Here is a 21,784-nt window from a genome sequence, read left to right as displayed (position 1 = left end):
GTAAGCTGATATGGCCGCCATCTTAGAAATTTGTATTTATTCGCCCATAATTTCGGAAAAAATTATTAATAATATACTGATTAATTCGATTTGTATCCATCCTTGGTCGATGCAAAAACGTTAATTTAATTTAAAATACCACAAATTTATTGATACCATTAAAAAAAATTCTTTTACAAAAAAAACATAACATAAATTCTACTCTACTACAAGTACAAAAACATAATTAAAGATTCTAACAGTAGTATACGAATGTATGTTCTGGAACATAGCTTCTGGCTGTGGAGCGGGGAGCCGAGCCACATCTCTGACGTCACGTCCACCTCTGACGTCACAGCGGCCATCTTGGATGACCTTGACCTTGACCTTTGACCTTGACCTTGAATTTGATCCTCAAAAATCGCCAAAAATGACCAAAATTGGGCAAAAATTGCCCAAAATTCCTCAAAAATCGCCAAAATTTCAATTTTTTTGAAAAAAATTTCCGCCAAAAAATCTCAAATAATTCCACAGTTCAAAAATTAGGATTTCGAAAATCCTCAAAAGTCGCTTTGCCCTAGAAAAAACGAAAACTCCTAAAAGCGGCTTAAAACTCCTAAGAGCTAGCCGCTTATAAGCCGCCGACCTTGAAAATAAGGATGTCATGGCAGCCATATTGGATGATGATGTCACCGTTGCAAATTTTGTTACGCCCGCCATCTTTAAATTTTTTATTTATTATCCGATTTTAATGAAATTTTTTTTAAAATTTATAAAAAAATTTAAATAATATAAATTTAATAAAATATTTATAAAAAACATACTTTTTAGACACGGAGTTCGGAGTCCTCGGTTCGAACCCGAAGAGTGCAAAAAAATTAAAAATGGCTACCGATCCTTCCCTCTCAGTGGACGCAGGCAGACTGACCCCCACCACTTATGTCAAAGTATACATATCTTCACCTAGTATGACGTCATGTCCGCCATCTTGAAATTTGGACGCCATCTTGAAAATCTTTATTTATTATCCGATTTTAATGAAAAAAACTCCAAAATTCATCAAAAAATTAACGTATTTGAATTCTGTTTGATTATATCGATGTACGTCCTTGGTTCGATTCCCGGCGAGAGTAAACGGTTGATCCTTCCTCCATGAAAGCTACCTAGACTGATCTACCATCTCCAGTACCAAGGTATATATCATCAACTGGTATGATATCATGTCCGCCATCTTGTATTCATCCGCTGGAGACCGTCATCTTGTTTTCATCTGCTAGAGTGTGCCGATACCATGTAGTATAATTTTATGTTCACCATACCTTTGTCCTGAACTGTTGACATTGAACTTTGACTTTGACCATGAACTTTGACCTTGACCTTGAAATTTGACCTTGACCTTGAAATTTGACCGTGACATTGAAATTTGACTTTGTCCTTGAAATTTGACTTTGTCCTTGTCGACCATCATGGATCCGACATTTTATGTTCAGTACATGCTACCAGGAGCTACCACCTGCCAGAGTACTCCATCTTGTGTGTGTACTTGTATTATGGAGTACATTTCCATCTGGTTAATTTTATTCTAACCCGCTACAGTGCAGTAATCATTTATTACCGAGGTGCCCCCGCCATCTTGAAATTCGACCGCCATCTTGAAATCATGTAATAATGTAGCTAGAAAAGCGGGAAAAAATCCAAAATTCATTAAATAAATAACTCATTAACTTACATATTGATTCGATCCGCTCCCGTCCTTGGTTCGATACCCGATCGATGCAATAATGTTTAATTTTATGAAAAAATAATAATTTCAATATACCATGTTCATCATTCTTAAAGAGACTTTAAAACCTCTACTAACATCATCCTATCAGACATCAAGACCACCATATTGGAAATTCATAATTGTAATGTTGGAGATTCGTGAAAAAGTTCAAAATTCATTAAATAAATTTGTAATCTATATACTGATTGATTAAATCGACTAAGGTCCTTGGTTCAATCCCTGGCCGATACAAATCAACTTTAATTTTAAAAAAGTACCAGAAAAGTGTAAGGTTCGTGAAATAAAACACCTCAAAGTCTTTTACAAACATAATATTTATTACACAATTTCTATCCTACTACAGAATCACTTGCGAAAGCCAGCAATCTTATAAACATTTAGCCCTGCATAGACGTGCATCGACTACTTCTTAGCTCCAAATGGCTACAAATGCTTCAAAAGGCTCCAAATGCTCCAACAGCTCCAAAAAAAGGCTCCAAATGCTCCAATAACCACCAAATGCTTAACACAGCTCCAAATGGCTCCAAATGCTCCAAACGGCCTCCAAATGCTTGACAGCCTCCAAATGCTTGACTGCTCCAAACGGCTCCAAATGCTCCAAATGTCTCCAAATTGCTTCAAATGCTCCAAACGGCTCCAAATGCTCCAAATTGCTCCAAATGTTCCAAACGGCTCCAAATGCTCCAAATGCTCCAAATGCTCCAAACAGCTCCAAATGCTCCAAACGGCTCCAAAAGCTCCAAGTGTCTCCAAATGCTCCAAACGGCTCCAAATTGCTCCAAATGTTCCAAACGGCTCCAAATGCTCCAAATGCTCCAAATGCTCCAAACAGCTCCAAATGCTCCAAACAGCTCCAAAAGCTCCAAATGTCTCCAAATGCTCCAAACGGCTCCAAATGCTCCAAATGTCTCCAAAAGGCTCCAAATGCTCCAAACGGCTCCAAATGCTCCAAATGCTCCAAATGTCTCCAAAAGGCTCCAAATGCTTCAAAAGGCTCCAATTGCTCCAAACGGCCTCCAAATGCTCCAAATGGCTCCAAATGCTCCAAATGGCTCCAAATGCTCCAAATGGCTCCAACAGCTCCAAAAGGCTCCAAATGCTTCAAAAGGCTCCAATTGTTCCAAGAGCTCCATCTTCAATTGATTCCAATTACTTTTCTTATCGAACTTGGCATGGTTACTAACATGTCTTTATTAGTATACATTTTGACTGGCAGTGGTAACGTATTTTGCACCTTTAAGTTATAAGTTTTATTTAGAAATCAGATTTCGATAAATGGTAGATACCATTTGGAAAGAAAATATATTAATTTATCTTCAAGTTTATACACATTTAATTTAAGCCATTATTGTATGTAGCCAGCTTCCCTCAGTTCTTTGAGTATGAAGGATATTTCTTTAATGTTCGAATAGTTTCCTGCACAAAGCGATCCATGTAGTAGTCGTAGCCTGTCAAGCAATATGTTAGGATCTTCCCATGAGGTATAATCAAACTCTTCTGCTGCGTTCATCATCCTTGCATGTTTATAATAAATATTATTATCTCTGGTGTCTATCGTTTTAACACCAACCTCAAGGTCACTTTCGTCATCGTGACAGTGATTATCACAAGCTTGATCAGGATAATTTATTTTATTACGACGTTTCCATCGTTTTGGTCTCAAACCACCATCACAGTCTTCGCTCTTGCATGCTTTTGGTGCTTCAGCACAGTACTCAATCATGTCAGCCTTAGATGTGTCAGCACAGTCTTCGTTCACGCCAGCTTCTGATGTGTCACCACAGTCTTCAATCATGTCAGCACCACAAACTTGATCAGGATAATTTATTTTATTACGTCGTTTCCATCGTTTTGGTCTCAGACCGCCATCACAGTCTTCGATCTTGCCTGCTTTAGGTGCTTCAGTACAGTACTCAATCATGTCAGCCTTAGATGTGTCAGCACAGTCTTCGTTCACGCCAGCTTCTGATGTGTCACCACAGTCTTCAATCATGTCAGCACCACAAACTTGATCAGGATAATTTATTTTATTACGTCGTTTCCATCGTTTTGGTCTCAGACCGCCATCACAGTCTTCGATCTTACCTGCTTTAGGTGCTTCAGTACAGTACTCAATCATGTCAGCCTCAGATGTGTCACCACAATCTTCAATCATGCACGCTTCAGATGATTCATCATAGTCTTCGACCTTGTAAGCTTCAGATGGTTCTCCATCATTCTCATTTTCATGGAGACGACTAGATATTGGAGTAAATATATTTTCATTTCTAATGTGGTTACAACTTCCTTCGTTTGTTTTAGATTTTAAATTATTATCTTGATCTAGATCAGTAATTTTAGCATTAGCTTTTTCGCCTTCGTTCCTCTTCCGCGATGTTGTAGCCCAGTCTTCGTTATCTTTATTCATGTTAATTGTACAGGTCTTGTAATGTCTATCCAAGTAATATCTTCTACCAAAGGATTTCTGACACTGACTGCAATGAAATGGTTTTTGACAAGGACCCAAATTACACTCGCTTCTCTCATGTCGTTTAGCATTCTTTCTCAAGGTAAACACCTTGCTACAGTATCTACAGTGATGACGTTTCGATACAGCGTCAGATCCTAAATCGGAATTCATATTAGTTACCGAGACTAATGCCAGATGCAAACTAAGAGTTTTAAATTAGATATATTACTTAAATAGAATTTTTTAATTATTTCATCAGCGAGAATTAATTTATCTCATTCAAAGGTACTTTTTGCAAGTAGTTCTGCTTTTCAACAACAGATGTCGCCACATGTTACTTGCAGGTAAATAATATTTAGTTCTTTTATGCGGGATGCGGGATGCTCACTAACGATCGAAATAGAACGATGGCTTCGCTAGACTCCAAGGAGAAGGAAGTTCGTCCATCCTGTTAGTGCTTCTTAGATTTCTCAGAAATTATTTGACTGAGTAATGATAATTTTTTTTTTTAATTTCCGCCTGATAAAAATATTACAAGTAATGATTGAGTAGCAGAAATTCACTAATTATATGCAACCTTGAATAAAAAATGACATGCTTCATTAAGTAAAAAAATCCTTCATGCAGAGATAAATTCCTCATCAGTAACCAGAAGCACTCGGAGAAAACCATCAGATGTATGGTCAGGAATAATCAGAAGCACCCAGTGAAAACCATCAAAATATTGTCAAGAATAATCAGGAGCACACGGAGAAATCCATCAAAATATTGTCAAGAATAATCAGGAGCACACGGAGAAATCCACCATAATACTGTCAAGAATAAACGGGAGCACACGGGGAAAACCGCCATAATATTGACAAGAATAATCGGAAGCACACGTAGAAAACTGCCACAAGTTTTCTTTGATATCATAAAATTTCAGGAAAAAATAATAAAAAATAAAAATAAATTAATAAAAAATTTAAAAAAATAAAATAAAAAATACATAAACAGATTCTGCTAGCTTGTGAACTTCTCATTGTTGAGCAAAGATATAGTTCTAGTACAAGCCAGAATTTTATGTATTTTTTATTTTATTTTTTTAAATTTTTTATTAATTTATTTTTATTTTTTTTTATTTTTTCCTGAAATTTTATGATATCAAAGAAAACTTGTGGCGGTTTTCTCCGTGTGCTTCCGATTATTCTTGTCAATATTATGGCGGTTTTCTCCGTGTGCTCCCGTTTATTCTTGACAGTATTATGGTGGATTTCTCCGTGTGCTCCTGATTATTCTTGACAATATTTTGATGGATTTCTCCGTGTGCTCCTGATTATTCTTGACAATATTTTGATGGTTTTCACTGGGTGCTTCTGATTATTCCTGACTATACATCTGATGGTTTTCTCCGAGTGCTTCTGGTTACTGATGAGGAATTTATCTCTGCATGAAGGATTTTTTTACTTAATGAAGCATGTCATTTTTTATTCAAGGTTGCATATAATTAGTGAACTTCTGCTACTCAATCATTACTTGTAATTTTTTTATCAGGCGAAAATTAAAAAAAAAAAATTATCATTACTCAGTCAAATAATTTCTGAGAAATCTAAGAAGCACTAACAGGATGGACGAACTTCCTTCTCCTTGGAGTCTAGCGAAGCCATCGTTCTATTTCGATCGTTAGTGAGCATCCCGCATCCCGCATAAAAGAACTAAATATTATTTACCTGCAAGTAACATGTGGCGACATCTGTTGTTGAAAAGCAGAACTACTTGCAAAAAGTACCTTTGAATGAGATAAATTAATTCTCGCTGATGAAATAATTAAAAAATTCTATTTAAGTAATATATCTAATTTAAAACTCTTAGTTTGCATCTGGCATTAGTCTCGGTAACTAATATGAATTCCGATTTAGGATCTGACGCTGTATCGAAACGTCATCACTGTAGATACTGTAGCAAGGTGTTTACCTTGAGAAAGAATGCTAAACGACATGAGAGAAGCGAGTGTAATTTGGGTCCTTGTCAAAAACCATTTCATTGCAGTCAGTGTCAGAAATCCTTTGGTAGAAGATATTACTTGGATAGACATTACAAGACCTGTACAATTAAGATGAATAAAGATAACGAAGACTGGGCTACAACATCGCGGAAGAGGAACGAAGGCGAAAAAGCTAATGCTAAAATTACTGATCTAGATCAAGATAATAATTTAAAATCTAAAACAAACGAAGGAAGTTGTAACCACATTAGAAATGAAAATATATTTACTCCAATATCTAGTCGTCTCCATGAAAATGAGAAAGATGGAGAACCATCTGAAGCTTACAAGGTCGAAGACTATGATGAATCATCTGAAGCGTGCATGATTGAAGATTGTGGTGACACATCTGAGGCTGACATGATTGAGTACTGTACTGAAGCACCTAAAGCAGGTAAGATCGAAGACTGTGATGGCGGTCTGAGACCAAAACGATGGAAACGACGTAATAAAATAAATTATCCTGATCAAGTTTGTGGTGCTGACATGATTGAAGACTGTGGTGACACATCAGAAGCTGGCGTGAACGAAGACTGTGCTGACACATCTAAGGCTGACATGATTGAGTACTGTACTGAAGCACCTAAAGCAGGCAAGATCGAAGACTGTGATGGCGGTCTGAGACCAAAACGATGGAAACGACGTAATAAAATAAATTATCCTGATCAAGTTTGTGGTGCTGACATGATTGAAGACTGTGGTGACACATCAGAAGCTGGCGTGAACGAAGACTGTGCTGACACATCTAAGGCTGACATGATTGAGTACTGTGCTGAAGCACCAAAAGCATGCAAGAGCGAAGACTGTGATGGTGGTTTGAGACCAAAACGATGGAAACGTCGTAATAAAATAAATTATCCTGATCAAGCTTGTGATAATCACTGTCACGATGACGAAAGTGACCTTGAGGTTGGTGTTAAAACGATAGACACCAGAGATAATAATATTTATTATAAACATGCAAGGATGATGAACGCAGCAGAAGAGTTTGATTATACCTCATGGGAAGATCCTAACATATTGGTTGACAGGCTACGACTACTACATGGATCGCTTTGTGCAGGAAACTATTCGAACATTAAAGAAATATCCTTCATACTCAAAGAACTGAGGGAAGCTGGCTACATACAATAATGGCTTAAATTAAATGTGTATAAACTTGAAGATAAATTAATATATTTTCTTTCCAAATGGTATCTACCATTTATCGAAATCTGATTTCTAAATAAAACTTATAACTTAAAGGTGCAAAATACGTTACCACTGCCAGTCAAAATGTATACTAATAAAGACATGTTAGTAACCATGCCAAGTTCGATAAGAAAAGTAATTGGAATCAATTGAAGATGGAGCTCTTGGAACAATTGGAGCCTTTTGAAGCATTTGGAGCCTTTTGGAGCTGTTGGAGCCATTTGGAGCATTTGGAGCCATTTGGAGCATTTGGAGCCATTTGGAGCATTTGGAGGCCGTTTGGAGCAATTGGAGCCTTTTGAAGCATTTGGAGCCTTTTGGAGACATTTGGAGCATTTGGAGCATTTGGAGCCGTTTGGAGCATTTGGAGCCTTTTGGAGACATTTGGAGCATTTGGAGCCGTTTGGAGCATTTGGAGACATTTGGAGCTTTTGGAGCCGTTTGGAGCATTTGGAGCTGTTTGGAGCATTTGGAGCATTTGGAGCATTTGGAGCCGTTTGGAACATTTGGAGCAGTTTGGAGCATTTGGAGACATTTGGAGCTTTTGGAGCCGTTTGGAGCATTTGGAGCTGTTTGGAGCATTTGGAGCATTTGGAGCATTTGGAGCCGTTTGGAACATTTGGAGCAATTTGGAGCATTTGGAGCCGTTTGGAGCATTTGAAGCAATTTGGAGCCGTTTGGAGCAGTCAAGCATTTGGAGGCTGTCAAGCATTTGGAGGCCGTTTGGAGCATTTGGAGCCATTTGGAGCTGTGTTAAGCATTTGGTGGTTATTGGAGCATTTGGAGCCTTTTTTTGGAGCTGTTGGAGCATTTGGAGCCTTTTGAAGCATTTGTAGCCATTTGGAGCTAAGAAGTAGTCGATGCACGTCTATGCAGGGCTAAATGTTTATAAGATTGCTGGCTTTCGCAAGTGATTCTGTAGTAGGATAGAAATTGTGTAATAAATCTTATGTTTGTAAAAGACTTTGAGGTGTTTTATTTCTCGAACCTTACACTTTTCTGGTACTTTTTTAAAATTAAAGTTGATTTGTATCGGCCAGGGATTGAACCAAGGACCTTAGTCGATTTAATCAATCAGTATATAGATTACAAATTTATTTAATGAATTTTGAACTTTTTCACGAATCTCTAACATTACAATTATGAATTTCCAATATGGTGGTCTTGATGTCTGATAGGATGATGTTAGTAGAGGTTTTAAAGTCTCTTTAAGAATGATGAACATGGTATATTGAAATTATTATTTTTTCATAAAATTAAACATTATTGCATCGATCGGGTATCGAACCAAGGACGGGAGCGGATCGAATCAATATGTAAGTTAATGAGTGATTTATTTAATGAATTTTGGATTTTTTCCCGCTTTTCTAGCTACATTATTACATGATTTCAAGATGGCGGTCGAATTTCAAGATGGCGGGGGCACCTCGGTAATAAATGATTACTGCACTGTAGCGGGTTAGAATAAAATTAACCAGATGGAAATGTACTCCATAATACAAGTACACACACAAGATGGAGTACTCTGGCAGGTGGTAGCTCCTGGTAGCATGTACTGAACATAAAATGTCGGATCCATGATGGTCGACAAGGACAAAGTCAAATTTCAAGGACAAAGTCAAATTTCAATGTCACGGTCAAATTTCAAGGTCAAGGTCAAATTTCAAGGTCAAGGTCAAAGTTCATGGTCAAGGTCAAAGTTCAATGTCAACAGTTCAGGACAAAGGTATGGTGAACATAAAATTATACTACATGGTATCGGCACACTCTAGCAGATGAAAACAAGATGACGGTCTCCAGCGGATGAATACAAGATGGCGGACATGATATCATACCAGTTGATGATATATACCTTGGTACTGGAGATGGTAGATCAGTCTAGGTAGCTTTCATGGAGGAAGGATCAACCGTTTACTCTCGCCGGGAATCGAACCAAGGACGTACATCGATATAATCAAACAGAATTCAAATACGTTAATTTTTTGATGAATTTTGGAGTTTTTTTCATTAAAATCGGATAATAAATAAAGATTTTCAAGATGGCGTCCAAATTTCAAGATGGCGGACATGACGTCATACTAGGTGAAGATATGTATACTTTGACATAAGTGGTGGGGGTCAGTCTGCCTGCGTCCACTGAGAGGGAAGGATCGGTAGCCATTTTTAATTTTTTTTGCACTCTTCGGGTTCGAACCGAGGACTCCGAACTCCGTGTCTAAAAAGTATGTTTTTTATAAATATTTTATTAAATTTATATTATTTAAATTTTTTTATAAATTTTAAAAAAAATTTCATTAAAATCGGATAATAAATAAAAAATTTAAAGATGGCGGGCGTAACAAAATTTGCAACGGTGACATCATCATCCAATATGGCTGCCATGACATCCTTATTTTCAAGGTCGGCGGCTTATAAGCGGCTAGCTCTTAGGAGTTTTAAGCCGCTTTTAGGAGTTTTCGTTTTTTCTAGGACAAAGCGACTTTTGAGGATTTTCGAAATCCTAATTTTTGAACTGTGGAATTATTTGAGATTTTTTGGCGGAAATTTTTTTCAAAAAAATTGAAATTTTGGCGATTTTTGAGGAATTTTGGGCAATTTTTGCCCAATTTTGGTCATTTTTGGCGATTTTTGAGGATTAAATTCAAGGTCAAGGTCAAAGGTCAAGGTCAAGGTCATCCAAGATGGCCGCTGTGACGTCAGAGATGGACGTGACGTCAGAGATGTGGCTCGGTTCCCCGCTCCACAGCCAGAAGCCATGTTCCAGAACATACATTCGTATACTACTTCTAACATTACTCAAACTGCTACTCTCGAATTAAAGCGAGGTGGGAAGCCCCACCACTTGACGTAGGATAGACCACTTCTTCGTTTGATAATCTTCTACACCAAATATGTATCAGGATACATCGGCGTAGATGCCATCACGAATAGGCTTGTGTTTCAAATCTTCACGAACATGTGTCAAACGGAAAAGTTCGGGACTCCAATTCGCAGTAAAACATTTCTTGACGGTGCCTTACTTGGAGATTCACACAATGTCACCGATGTTAGCTTTACGTTTTCGTGGATATTTCTTCTTTGTGTTGGATAAAATTGTTAGAAGCAAGTTATCATCCTTTATGTTTTTAGGCTTCATTTTCGTGGTAGAATGTACTGTGGAGTTGTATTCGCTTATTAGTTTCGTTAAGATATCAATCCATTTGTAATTTCCGTTAGCCATGAAACTGCCACCACATCTTGGTGCACAAAGTTCTGATAAAACTTTCGACAATGCAGGCTATGACATGACTAAATTATCATAAGTATTTGATACCATATTTCTTCATCATTGCGTTGAAGGTCGCATTGTATAATTCTTTACCGAGATACATTTGCAAGCACGAAGGTACTCGTACATCACGCAAAATATTGGCCATGGCCTTGGCTACGTCGGTTGCAGTCTTCCATTTCATAGGTCTGGCCCAAGCGAACTTGCCACACATATTGATGACCGTCAACGTGTACTTGAAATATGTTTTCAATTGGTAATATGTTATAATCTCAACAAGGTCCGCCTGGAAAAAATCATCATTTACGCAAAGTACGACTTTGCGAAGAAGGTATTTTCGTATTGCAGAAGCATGAAGTTCACGAGCGATTCTGGATCGACTCATTGTATGTAGCCGGCTTCTCTCACTTCTTTGAGTATGGAGACTATCTCGTTCATGTGGGAATAGTTTCCTTAATTAAGCGAAGTATTCAGAAGTCTAAGACGATCAAATAATTCATTGGGGTTGTACCAATACACAAAGTTATAGTTCCGACAACTTTATAGCTTTCGTAATCCTTCACCATGTACTGCTAGTTCAATGAATAGATAAGCTAGACTGTGTACTTTTTAATGATATTCATCTTCATATATGCCACTTTACAAATTTTTATTTATTTGTACCTTTGTAAATCTTCGTGAGAATAGCCTTTAGGCTCCCTGCGAAACACTTATTCATACAGACCCGGAGTCCTGTGTGTTTTGAACTCTTACCTATTCGTACAGACCCGGAGTCCTGTGTGTTTTGAACTCTTAGTTATTCGTTCAGACCCGGAGTCCTGTGTGTTTTGAACTCTTACTTATTCGTACAGACCCGGAGTCCTGTGAGTTTTGAGCTCTTCTACGCGCACATTATTTCCTGGTAAAAAGTTTATTTCTTAAGCACTTAGGAAACACTTATTATGCTTTTGGTACACTCCATAGGTCGTGTCAAAATTCCGACTCGTGAAGGATCTCAGGTATGCCCAGACCATTGCATGAAATTGGTGTCCTCATTTCCGTAATTTGGTCTTGTGCGTAGACTATGTACTCCTAAAGTCCTCTTCTTATCGATCTGCCTCATATGTTCTCTTCTTTACAGTATACATTCCGTCATATACTTTTGTCTTCACATTGTTAGTTGGATCTTCCTTAGGTTTAAGTTCATAAAGACCACTAGTAATTGGTTTAAATATCTCTTCATTTTTTATTTCATGTGTTAGTCTGGCTCGTCTAACGAGTAGATATTTTTCACGAACAGACTGTATATCTCGATAAAGGTCATTGGCCAATTCCGACATTCTACTGAAAATATATTGCATGATTTCCTATACACTTTTGTTCTTCCGCAGAAAATTCATTCTTGTTTTTGGCAGGATCTGTTTTGGTTGTCAAGTAAGTGATGCATTCAGACTACTTTGGATAGTCCACAAATCGTAGCGCCTTTGTGCATTCGATACTTCGATCATGTCGCGAATGCGAGAATCCGAGGCTTCCACTCGCTGTTCGATTACTGGCAGGTACTCTAGTTATTCTTGTTTACAATTTCTAATTTTTAGCCAGTAGTGAAATGTATTTACTGGTTTCGGTATCGCAAGACTTGAGAAAATTACGTAAGTCTTGACTGCTACGACAGAATTTCGAAATGATTCTTTGACTCATGTTTGACGCGCCGAAGGAGGGACCACATCTGCATAATCATTAAGTAGAAAATACGCCAGGACATCCACTTAATGTATAACCGTAGCTAGACGCTCGTACTACATGTGCTGCAATGATTTGGAATAGAGGTACACATTTACGAACTTAAGAGACGTTTGGTTCTTCCAGCAAACTCAGTATAGCACACATTTTGCCGCAATTTGACGGGTCAGCCATTATGCATCGTACAGCCTTGTCACGATTCGCGGGCACTTAATACATGATCTTGCGTAATCCGCACGGGCGAGCCAAATTATTGCTTGACGATTTAATATGTAATGGTGAAATTGAATACAAGCAAACATTTATACTTTCTGCTCAATTGTGCGTAATTATTCGAAGAGGTGAGAACAAAAATCATATCGGTGCCTGAATTGTGAACTCGCTGAGAAACAATCTGCCTTTCGTATGGATATACGCGAGCAGTAAACATAATGCCCATCAATGTCACAAGAATAAATTGTTATTTGGTGATTGTAACTTATCGAAACGGAAGACTAAACAAAATTCTGCAAGAGTTCCCGCCAGGATTAAGATAGTTTAAGTGCCACAAAGTATAATTGACGTACCAGTCGTCGTGAAGTGCGCACATGAAGTCGTCATCAGAATCGTTGACCAGAGAGGACGCTTGGTGAATTTTCGAAACGAGAATTCACATAACGTCTGCACTTGAAGCGATGGGCATATTGTTTGTGACACCAAACAGTTATAAAGAAATAACATTGGCGTGCAAAAGACCATTTCTCTTGTAGATGTCAGTGCATCAACACCTGATAGCTTAAAGCAATATGAAAATGGAACTGCACGATTGCCAGCCTTTCCTGCTCGCACCGTACACACTATATACAGAAGTACGAATTGCTATACAGCATCGGGATATCTGAACTTTACTTTCGCAGGCATTTATAGATATAATAGGCATGCTGAAAAAACAAATGTCATGTTTCTTACAACGACGACCATATACTGCAATGGTTTTCTTTACCTAATCAAGGACATTACATATGTGTCCAATATCGTCGAGGTAGACCAAACGAGAAATGTAGACACAACATCTGCTATGAAAAATTAACTTTAGCTCATGTCAAAAGTAATGTCTGTTTTAAGATGGCTGGCTGTGCCCTCGTGGATAAATATAAACTTCCTGTTATTACCGAAAGACTGTTAGAAGAATGTGTTCCTTTGTCCATGCTTTTTGGATTTGCTGAAGACAAACATATGTTCATAATAACACATGTCTACAACTGAAATCTTGATTTGATAAAAGTGGTTAATCTTTTTGTTTTTGGATGTGCTGAAAAGAAAATGATGTCCGTTTTTTCTCCAATAAGTGTATTCATACTAGTAAATAATAATTAAGGATATATCGGGGTAAATAAAAAAATATATGCAAAAAAGAACCTATTCAAATACACCCCAATAAGCATAGGAACCCCTGAAGTTCCAAGGCGTTAATAAAAAAAGGAAAATAAAAGGTAACTGGTTCAGTTTTAAATAAGAATCTATATTCTACTACTATGCATTCCATTAAGCATAGGAAGCTTTATAATCCCATAATAGCAGGTGTGTAGCATACCTATACAGTAAACTCCCTATTATCCGCGCATGCCAAGAAAAAATTGCACATATGTAAATCTGTATTATAAGGTAAAACCTTATTAGAAATATTCTTTAATTTGTTTTATATTTTCTATGGTAATAATCACTCATTAACTTTATGCTATGCCTGTGATTATTTCATCAGCGATGAGAAATTTTTATAATCCATAGGCAGTTCACAGCAATATAATTAAAAACATTTTATTTTCACTTGTGCTATGGAAATAAGTTGAAGAGTTAAATTTTTTTTGGCTCGTACATAGTTACGATTAAAAATGGTTCTAGAAGGGGGAATCTTGCAATTATTCTGAGGTGACAGACACGAAATTCATAGTCTTGTGTTATTTTGGTTGTTTTGCACCGCTAAATGATTGAAATGCTTCGCTGCCATGAGTTGAATAGCAAGCTGAACTCGTGGTGTTATAGTTATGCGGATATTTTTTTAATATCGTACCATTTCAAGAAGTCTCAACATGGACTTTACTTTAGTCCAAGTAATTAGCTGGAGGAAGTTGATATAAACTCTATATTGTTCGTACGCACTCATATTTCTACGAAATATGCAACATTTAAAAGTTATTGTACGTTGGAGTGCTAATATTTCATGAACTGTGTTATAAGTACAAAGTTAAATGATGAGGCGCTCTTTGCTTGAACTGATATAAGTTAGTGTATGAAATTGGTGGAAGTACAATTATTCAGCGTCTAGCTATAAGAAGCGGCGCTCTTATTCGTCTGGGAATAGAATACGTCGCAAATGTTCCTCATTGCACGAGCCTGATCTACGCCCGTACCAAGACACGAAGGATCGGCATCCCGAGAAATGTCGAGGACCAAAAATGCGTTGGAATATATTGAAGTTTCCCTACGGAAGTGTTTAGATTGACTGCCTCTGTATCTCATATCGCAAGAATTATTTGATCGGCAGCATTGTATGTTTCAAGGTTTTTTTATGTTCTTACAATGTTCAACTCAAGGTATTTTGTCTTAGGATTTAAGTAAGTGTTCCATGTGTAGTACTTAGTTAAGTAGTTTTAGTGTTGGTTGCTAAGGCATTCAAGATATATGTAGCAGCATAACTGAGCATGCTAACAATTCTGAAATCACACTTGTTTTGCCTGCACTCATTAACCTTACAGACCATTGTTAAAGATAATTTTTGCTTTGTCCCACGAAACGCTCAGTGGTTCCTGTAGAATTTTAATAGAATCTCTTATTTATTATGTTATCTGCCAGAGCTAGAACCGAGTGCAACCAATTTGGCTATAAAGTTTAGAGTCATTTGTTTTGCTCTAGTCAACTTATATTTTAGTTGTATTTAACGTAGAGTCATACACGAGACTGCGAAGCAGTACTCAAACATAATTTTTGAATGCCCTCAATTATGAGTTCTGCTTGTTTAATGTGTTACTGGTTCGTAAAGAAGTTGAGACCAACATAATTGCTGTAGCTACTACGATTCTGTTCAGGAAGTTGTCATGTTTTAGTGTTTTGTTTTGGTTTTTCAACAAAATACATTTAACTTCAAGTAATTTATTATTTACGTAACCTCAGAATAGACAGATACTCGATAAGGTGTTCAGAATTTACTTTCACTATACGGCGCCCAAACTTTAATTATTTGCATGAGTATATTTTATCTACCCATAATGCAGGTGTTTCTTAGTGAAGAGCAGAGTCTATTAGGGAATGGTGTATAAATCTCAACACTCGCTCACTCGCCTACACATACAAGGTTCAGGTTATACACAAACAATGCATTCTTCACCACCCCATAGTATTTTATTACAAGTGAGCAAATGTGAACTCTACTGACGAGTGTATTGTGTGTAGTCGGTATACAGTAAAACGCCACAGGTGAACTCAGTGGGAAGGCGCAGATGACTCACGAAGCGGCTTTGCAACACATCGTCGGACTGTTTCACTATTTATAGGAACAAGACTATAATGCGCAGTTGGCTGAAAAACTTATGTTGCGGAAATTCAATCAATTATTAAGAAAAGATGTTTCCAAATCAAGAAAGAAAAGCAAGTGACTGATTGTTTCAAAAAGTTTTAAATTTAAAGAGTTGTGCTTTTTTAGTGTCTAATGAAGTCTCTGAGTACGTACAGTATGTACTGTATCCTTGTTACGAAGTAAGTACCTAGCACTTTTATGTTTACATCACTGAAATATATTATATGTTATTTATTCAGTAAAATACTAAAATTTTAGCATAATTTAATAATTAATTGTAACTTTTACTGTACATAAATTTGTAGATTTTTAAATTCAAATTAATGTTTTCTTTTTTCCCCATTTTTGGCTGTTTTGAGGATTATCCGCGATTTTCACTATCCGCGGTGGGCTTGCCACTTAATTCCGCGGATAATCGGAAGTGTACTGTATGCATATAATATACATGGAAAGTGTAGTGTTCGTTCTCATTTGAATGTTTGGTAATATGTTTAACATTAAATACAATAACATAAAATAACGTAAAATTCAATACAAATACAAAATACAATAGAGTATAATCAACAATAAGTAATAAATTCTAAAATTACTCATCCTCAGTAGGTGTTGTAGGCATGAAGTACCAGGCACAACCTGTACAGACAGGAACTTCGATAAAAGGACACAATCGGCTGACAGTTTTTAGGTTTTTCTATGTTGAACAATACCAAATATATAAGTCCATACTCATATGAGAGTGGCAGAGTACACAATCATTTCATTTAAAACATTTTTTTTGGAAAGTTCTGCGTGGGCGCCTCCGTGTAAAGAACGCTTTAGATGAATTACAATGTAGCATCCAACAATAGTCCGCTAGCATATTCATGTTCCACCTACCTTTATACCTACGTTCTATCTCCTTGATGTCTTGGTGGAACCGTTCGCCTTGCTCATCACTGAAGTTCCCCAACGAAAAAAGTTCACATGCGAGTGTAAGAAGTGAACCTTTAGACTTATCCTGCATGCCTGTTGTTCAATACGCATGCAACATGCGTTCCACGATACTTATGTAGTTCAGATCCTTCACGTTACAAAGAATCTTCTCTACAACCTCCTTGAAACTATTTCAGGCTTCCTTCTCCTTCTCATCCATGGTCAGAACAAATTGTTGCATCTAAACTATTTAGAAATAAACATAGAAAACTATTACAGAAAAAACAAACACTAGCAGTTACAAGTTTATGAACTACAAATTTCTGATACTAATTTATATTTTTTTTACATTCATTTTAATTAGTAGCATTTACAGAAAAAATATACACTACTTGTTACAAGTCTACAAAAACACCATTATTTATGACATTTATTTATGTATCTATTTATTTATTATTTACACATTTATCATTTAATTTATCCATTAAATTAATTATTATTATAAAAAAACACAATCTGTTTCAAATGTAAGTATTGGGTAACTTCATCAATTGAATTCTCAGCACCAACTCCTATCACAGACATGTCACTTCCGTTTGCCTTTTGTTACATATTTGCAAATATATTTTATAGATTATATGGAATGTCTATATTGAACATCGATGTGCTCCTTGGAAGTCTTTGATAGGATTAGTGAATAGGGAACCATCCAACGATTATGAATTCCGATATATTGTTGATTTACTTTTACAATGGTTGATCTTCCGTTACCTGCGGTCGATCGGTGCCGTTAAAGCAGATAACCATAATTCCCGGTAATGGTTTCAGCTATTAATGCCAGTGGATACCGTTTCGAACATTTACCATCCACCATACTTGGTGAATTTGGATTTAGAGTTCCAAATGGGCAATATATAAAGCTTTTGATTACTACCTCATGCAAGCTTGGATCCACTTGTACATCGGGAATTTCTTATTTTTTCAATAAACCAAATCAAGATATGTGCATGAGGCAACCCACATTTCTGCCACTCCACAAAATACATCCAGCAGCTGGTCTCGCCAAACTCGCTGTGTTTCACAATGAAATCCTTTAAAGATTTTAAAATAAATTCAAATTTAATAGATTTTTAAATCAATATGCAAGGTAAAGTGAAACACGTACCAGGGATAGAGACGAGAAAGTAATTATACGTCATCAAAATTGTTATTTATTAGTTTCCTTTGTATAATCGTAAAACCAAAAACAAAAATTTATTTTGAGTGAATATTTGAGTTAAAATTAGTTTTTTTAAAACGTTTGTAATATTGTCGAAGTAGTTATATAATATATAATAGTAATTTAAAAAATGAAATACCACCTTATTTATTTTGAATGTGATAGGATAATGTTTCCACTCAGGAAATATATAAGGTCTATATATATTTTTTATACTGTGAGTTAAATTAACTTCTTAATAGCCAAACTTAAAAAACAGGATTTTTGAGAATCGGTAAAGACCTTTGATAATAATACCACACATAATTTATATTATCTAAATGTAATAAGTAAATATTAATAAAAATATTTCTTAGGCGTTATATTTTTCGCAATTTTATATTAGTGTTTCAAAAATGTAAACTTGAAGACTAAAAAAATAAAAGGTTGTTTCTGCGCTATTAGCTTTTTAACAAATATTTAGGTTGTAGTGTTTCAGGTCACGTAAGTTTGCTCAAAGGTCGCTTAAAGACAATGGCATGTATTAATGTATAGTTTTATTTTTTGAATACTTCCAAACGTTTAAAAACCTTACAAGCAAGCTCACCTTAAACTTGAATGGAGTATATTTTTTTTAACTGTGCACTTTGTAGGATGTGACGTAACTGGAAATATAAAATTTGGTAAAAATAAAAAAAAAATTAAAAGGGTTTTGGGTGTTTAAATGGAATTTAAAATTTTTATTTTATGAATTAAAATTTAACTAAATTAACATTTCACACTAAAACATACTTTTTATGAATAACATAAAGAAATAAGACAAATGTAAGCATGAAATATGAAAAAAGGGAGTTGGTGTGTAAACTTTAGCTCTCTTTCTCTCCTGGAGTGAGATGTAAATTATTTCTGCTAAGATTAAGTTTAAAGCTTGTACTTCATATTTTGTTGTTAACGTCATTGTTTACCAATACTCGCATCATGATAACATCTCTCTTAGTAATTTGAAGATATTAACAAATTATTTTACCATCAGCATTATGGAACTGCTCGTTTGTTTTACTAATTGCTAAACAGACTGAAAACAACTTTATTTCAGACACTACACCCACCGACTAATGCCGCCATGAAAAGAAGTTGGTCATTTCAAAGTTAAATAATATTTTAAAAGTAATAATCTAAGATGATTTACTTGAGCGTTTGTTTGATCAAGTCTAAACATCGTGAAACTGTTCAGGCGGGCACCTACCTAATATAAAAGAACAAGGTCAGTTGATTCCTATTGGTTCATGTGTTTGCGTTAATTTGTTTGCAATGACGAATGGAACAGATCGATAGATATGATGCCGCTGGTTATGTGGAGAGGAGGGCATTTAGAATGGGTGGAGGGGTGGAGCGTAAACATACGAGGGTTGTGTTATATGCCATTCGTTTTCAAGAGGTTGTTTCACAAGCACGCCTCGTGTCCGGACGACTGTGGTTCCACTGCAGCTGTGGAGCTGACAGTGCTACTAATGCTCGAGCCCGTGGAGCTGACGGCGTTACTAATGCTCGAGCCTGAGTAGCTTACCTATATCGCTACAAATGTTCGATCCTGTGGCGCTGACATCGCTACAAATGCTCGCGCCTGTGGAGCTGACAGCGCTACTAATGCTCGAACCCGTGGAACTGACGGCGCTACTAATGCTCGAGCCTGTGGAAATGACGGCGCTACTAATGCTCGAGCCCGTGGAGCTGACGGCGCTACTAATGGTCGAGCCTGTGGAACTTACATCGCTACAAATGCTTGCGCCTGTGGAGCTGACGGCGCTACTAATGCTGAAGCCTGTGGAGCTGACGGCGCTGATAATGCTCGAGCCTGTGGAGCCGACGGCGCTACTAATGCTCGGGCCCGTGGAGCTGACGGCGCTACTAATGCTCGAGCCTGTGGAGCTGACGGTGCTACTAATGCTAGGGCCTGTGAAGGTGACGGCGCTACTAATGCTCGAGCCTGTGGAGCTGACAGCGCTACTAATGGTCGAGCCTGTGGAGCTAACGTCGCTACTAATGCTCGAGCCTGTGGAGCTGACGGCGCTACTAATGATCGAGCCCGTGGAGCTGACGGCGCTACTAATGGTCGAGCCTGTGGAACTTACATCGCTACAAATGCTTGCGCCTGTGGAGCTGACGGCGCTACTAATGCTCGAGCCTGTGGAGCTGACGGCGCTGATAATGCTCGAGCCTGTGGAGCTGACGGCGCTACTAATGCTCGAGCCTGTGGAGCTGACAGCGCTACTATTGCTCGAGCCTGTATAGCTGACAGCGCTACTAATGCTCGAGCCCGTGGAGCTAACAGCGCTACTAAATCTCGAGCCCGTTGAGCTGACGGCGCTACTAATGCTCGGGCCTGTGGAGCTGACGGCGCTACTAGTGCTGGAGCCTGTGGAGCTGACAGCGCTACTAATGCTCGAGCCTGTGAGCTGACGGCGCTACTACTGCTCGAGCGTGTGGAGCTGACGGCGCTACTAATGCTCGAGCCTGTGGAGCTGACGGCGCTACTAATGCTCGAGCCTGTGGAGCTGACGGCGCTACTAATGCTCGAGCCTGTGGAGCTGACGGCGCTACTAATGCTCGGGCCTGTGAAGGTGACGGCGCTACTAATGCTCGAGCCTGAGTAGCTTATATCGCTACAAATGTTCGATCCTGTGGTGCTGAAATCGCTACAAATGCTCGCGCCTGTGGAGCTGACAGCGCTACTACTGCTCGAGCCCGTGTAGCTGACGGCACTACTAATGGTCGAGCCTGTGGAGCTGACGGCGCTACTAATGGTCGAGCCTGTGGAACTTACATCGCTACAAATGCTAGCGCCTGTGGAGCTGACAGCGCTACTAATGCTCGGGCCTGTGGAGCTGACGGCGCTACTAATGCTCGAGCCTTTGGAGCTGACGGTGCTACTAATGCTCGAGCCTGTGAAGCTGACGGTCCTACTAATGCTTGGGCCTGTGGAGGTGACGGCGCTACTAATGCTCGAGCCTGTGGAGCTGACAGCGCTACTAATGCTCGAGCCTGTGGAGCTGACAGCGCTACTAATGCTCGAGCCTGTGGAGCTGACAGCGCTACAAATGCTCGCGCCCGTGGAGCTGACGGCGCTACTAATGCTCGAGCCCGTGGAGCTGACGGCGATAATAGTCGAGCCTGTGGAACTTACATCGCTACAAATAATTGCGCCTGTGGAGCTGACAGCGCTACTAATGCTCGGGCCTGTGGAGCTGACGGCGCTACTAATGCTCGGGCCTGTGGAGCTGACGGCGCTACTAATGCTCGAGCCTTTGGAGCTGACGGTGCTACTAATGCTCGAGCCTGTGAAGCTGACGGTCCTACTAATGCTTGGGCCTGTGGAGGTGACGGCGCTACTAATGCTCGAGCCTGTGGAGCTGACAGCGCTACTAATGCTCGAGCCTGTGGAGCTGACAGCGCTACTAATGCTCGAGCCTGTGGAGCTGACAGCGCTACAAATGCTCGCGCCCGTGGAGCTGACGGCGCTACTAATGCTCGAGCCCGTGGAGCTGACGGCGATAATAGTCGAGCCTGTGGAACTAACATCGCTACAAAAAATTGCGCCTGTGGAGCTGACAGCGCTACTAATGCTCGGGCCTGTGGAGCTGACGGCGCTACTAATGCTCGGGCCTGTGGAGCTGACGGCGCTACTAATGCTCGAGCCTGTGGA

The 21,784-nt window shown here is 38.5% G+C and overlaps 2 protein-coding genes across 2 annotated transcripts in view; both read right to left on the bottom strand.

Moving 5' to 3' along the window:
• The window catches only part of LOC134536501 (5-hydroxytryptamine receptor-like), a 1,474,690-nt gene that overhangs the window by 947,592 nt on the left and 505,314 nt on the right, over positions 1-21,784 (bottom strand). The window lies entirely within an intron of this gene.
• LOC134536429 (uncharacterized) lies at positions 19,526-21,028 on the bottom strand (the record flags this gene model as incomplete). Its single annotated transcript, XM_063376143.1, has 3 exons — positions 19,526-19,648; positions 19,752-20,316; positions 20,412-21,028. Coding segments are annotated over 3 exons (1,305 nt in total), but the record flags the coding sequence as incomplete, so codon positions are not given.

The sequence above is a fragment of the Bacillus rossius genome, chromosome 11, assembly GCF_032445375.1.
Source record: "Bacillus rossius redtenbacheri isolate Brsri chromosome 11, Brsri_v3, whole genome shotgun sequence".
In the NCBI taxonomy this organism is placed as follows: domain Eukaryota; kingdom Metazoa; phylum Arthropoda; class Insecta; order Phasmatodea; family Bacillidae; genus Bacillus; species Bacillus rossius.
This window is presented reverse-complemented; position numbering and strand designations above follow the sequence as displayed.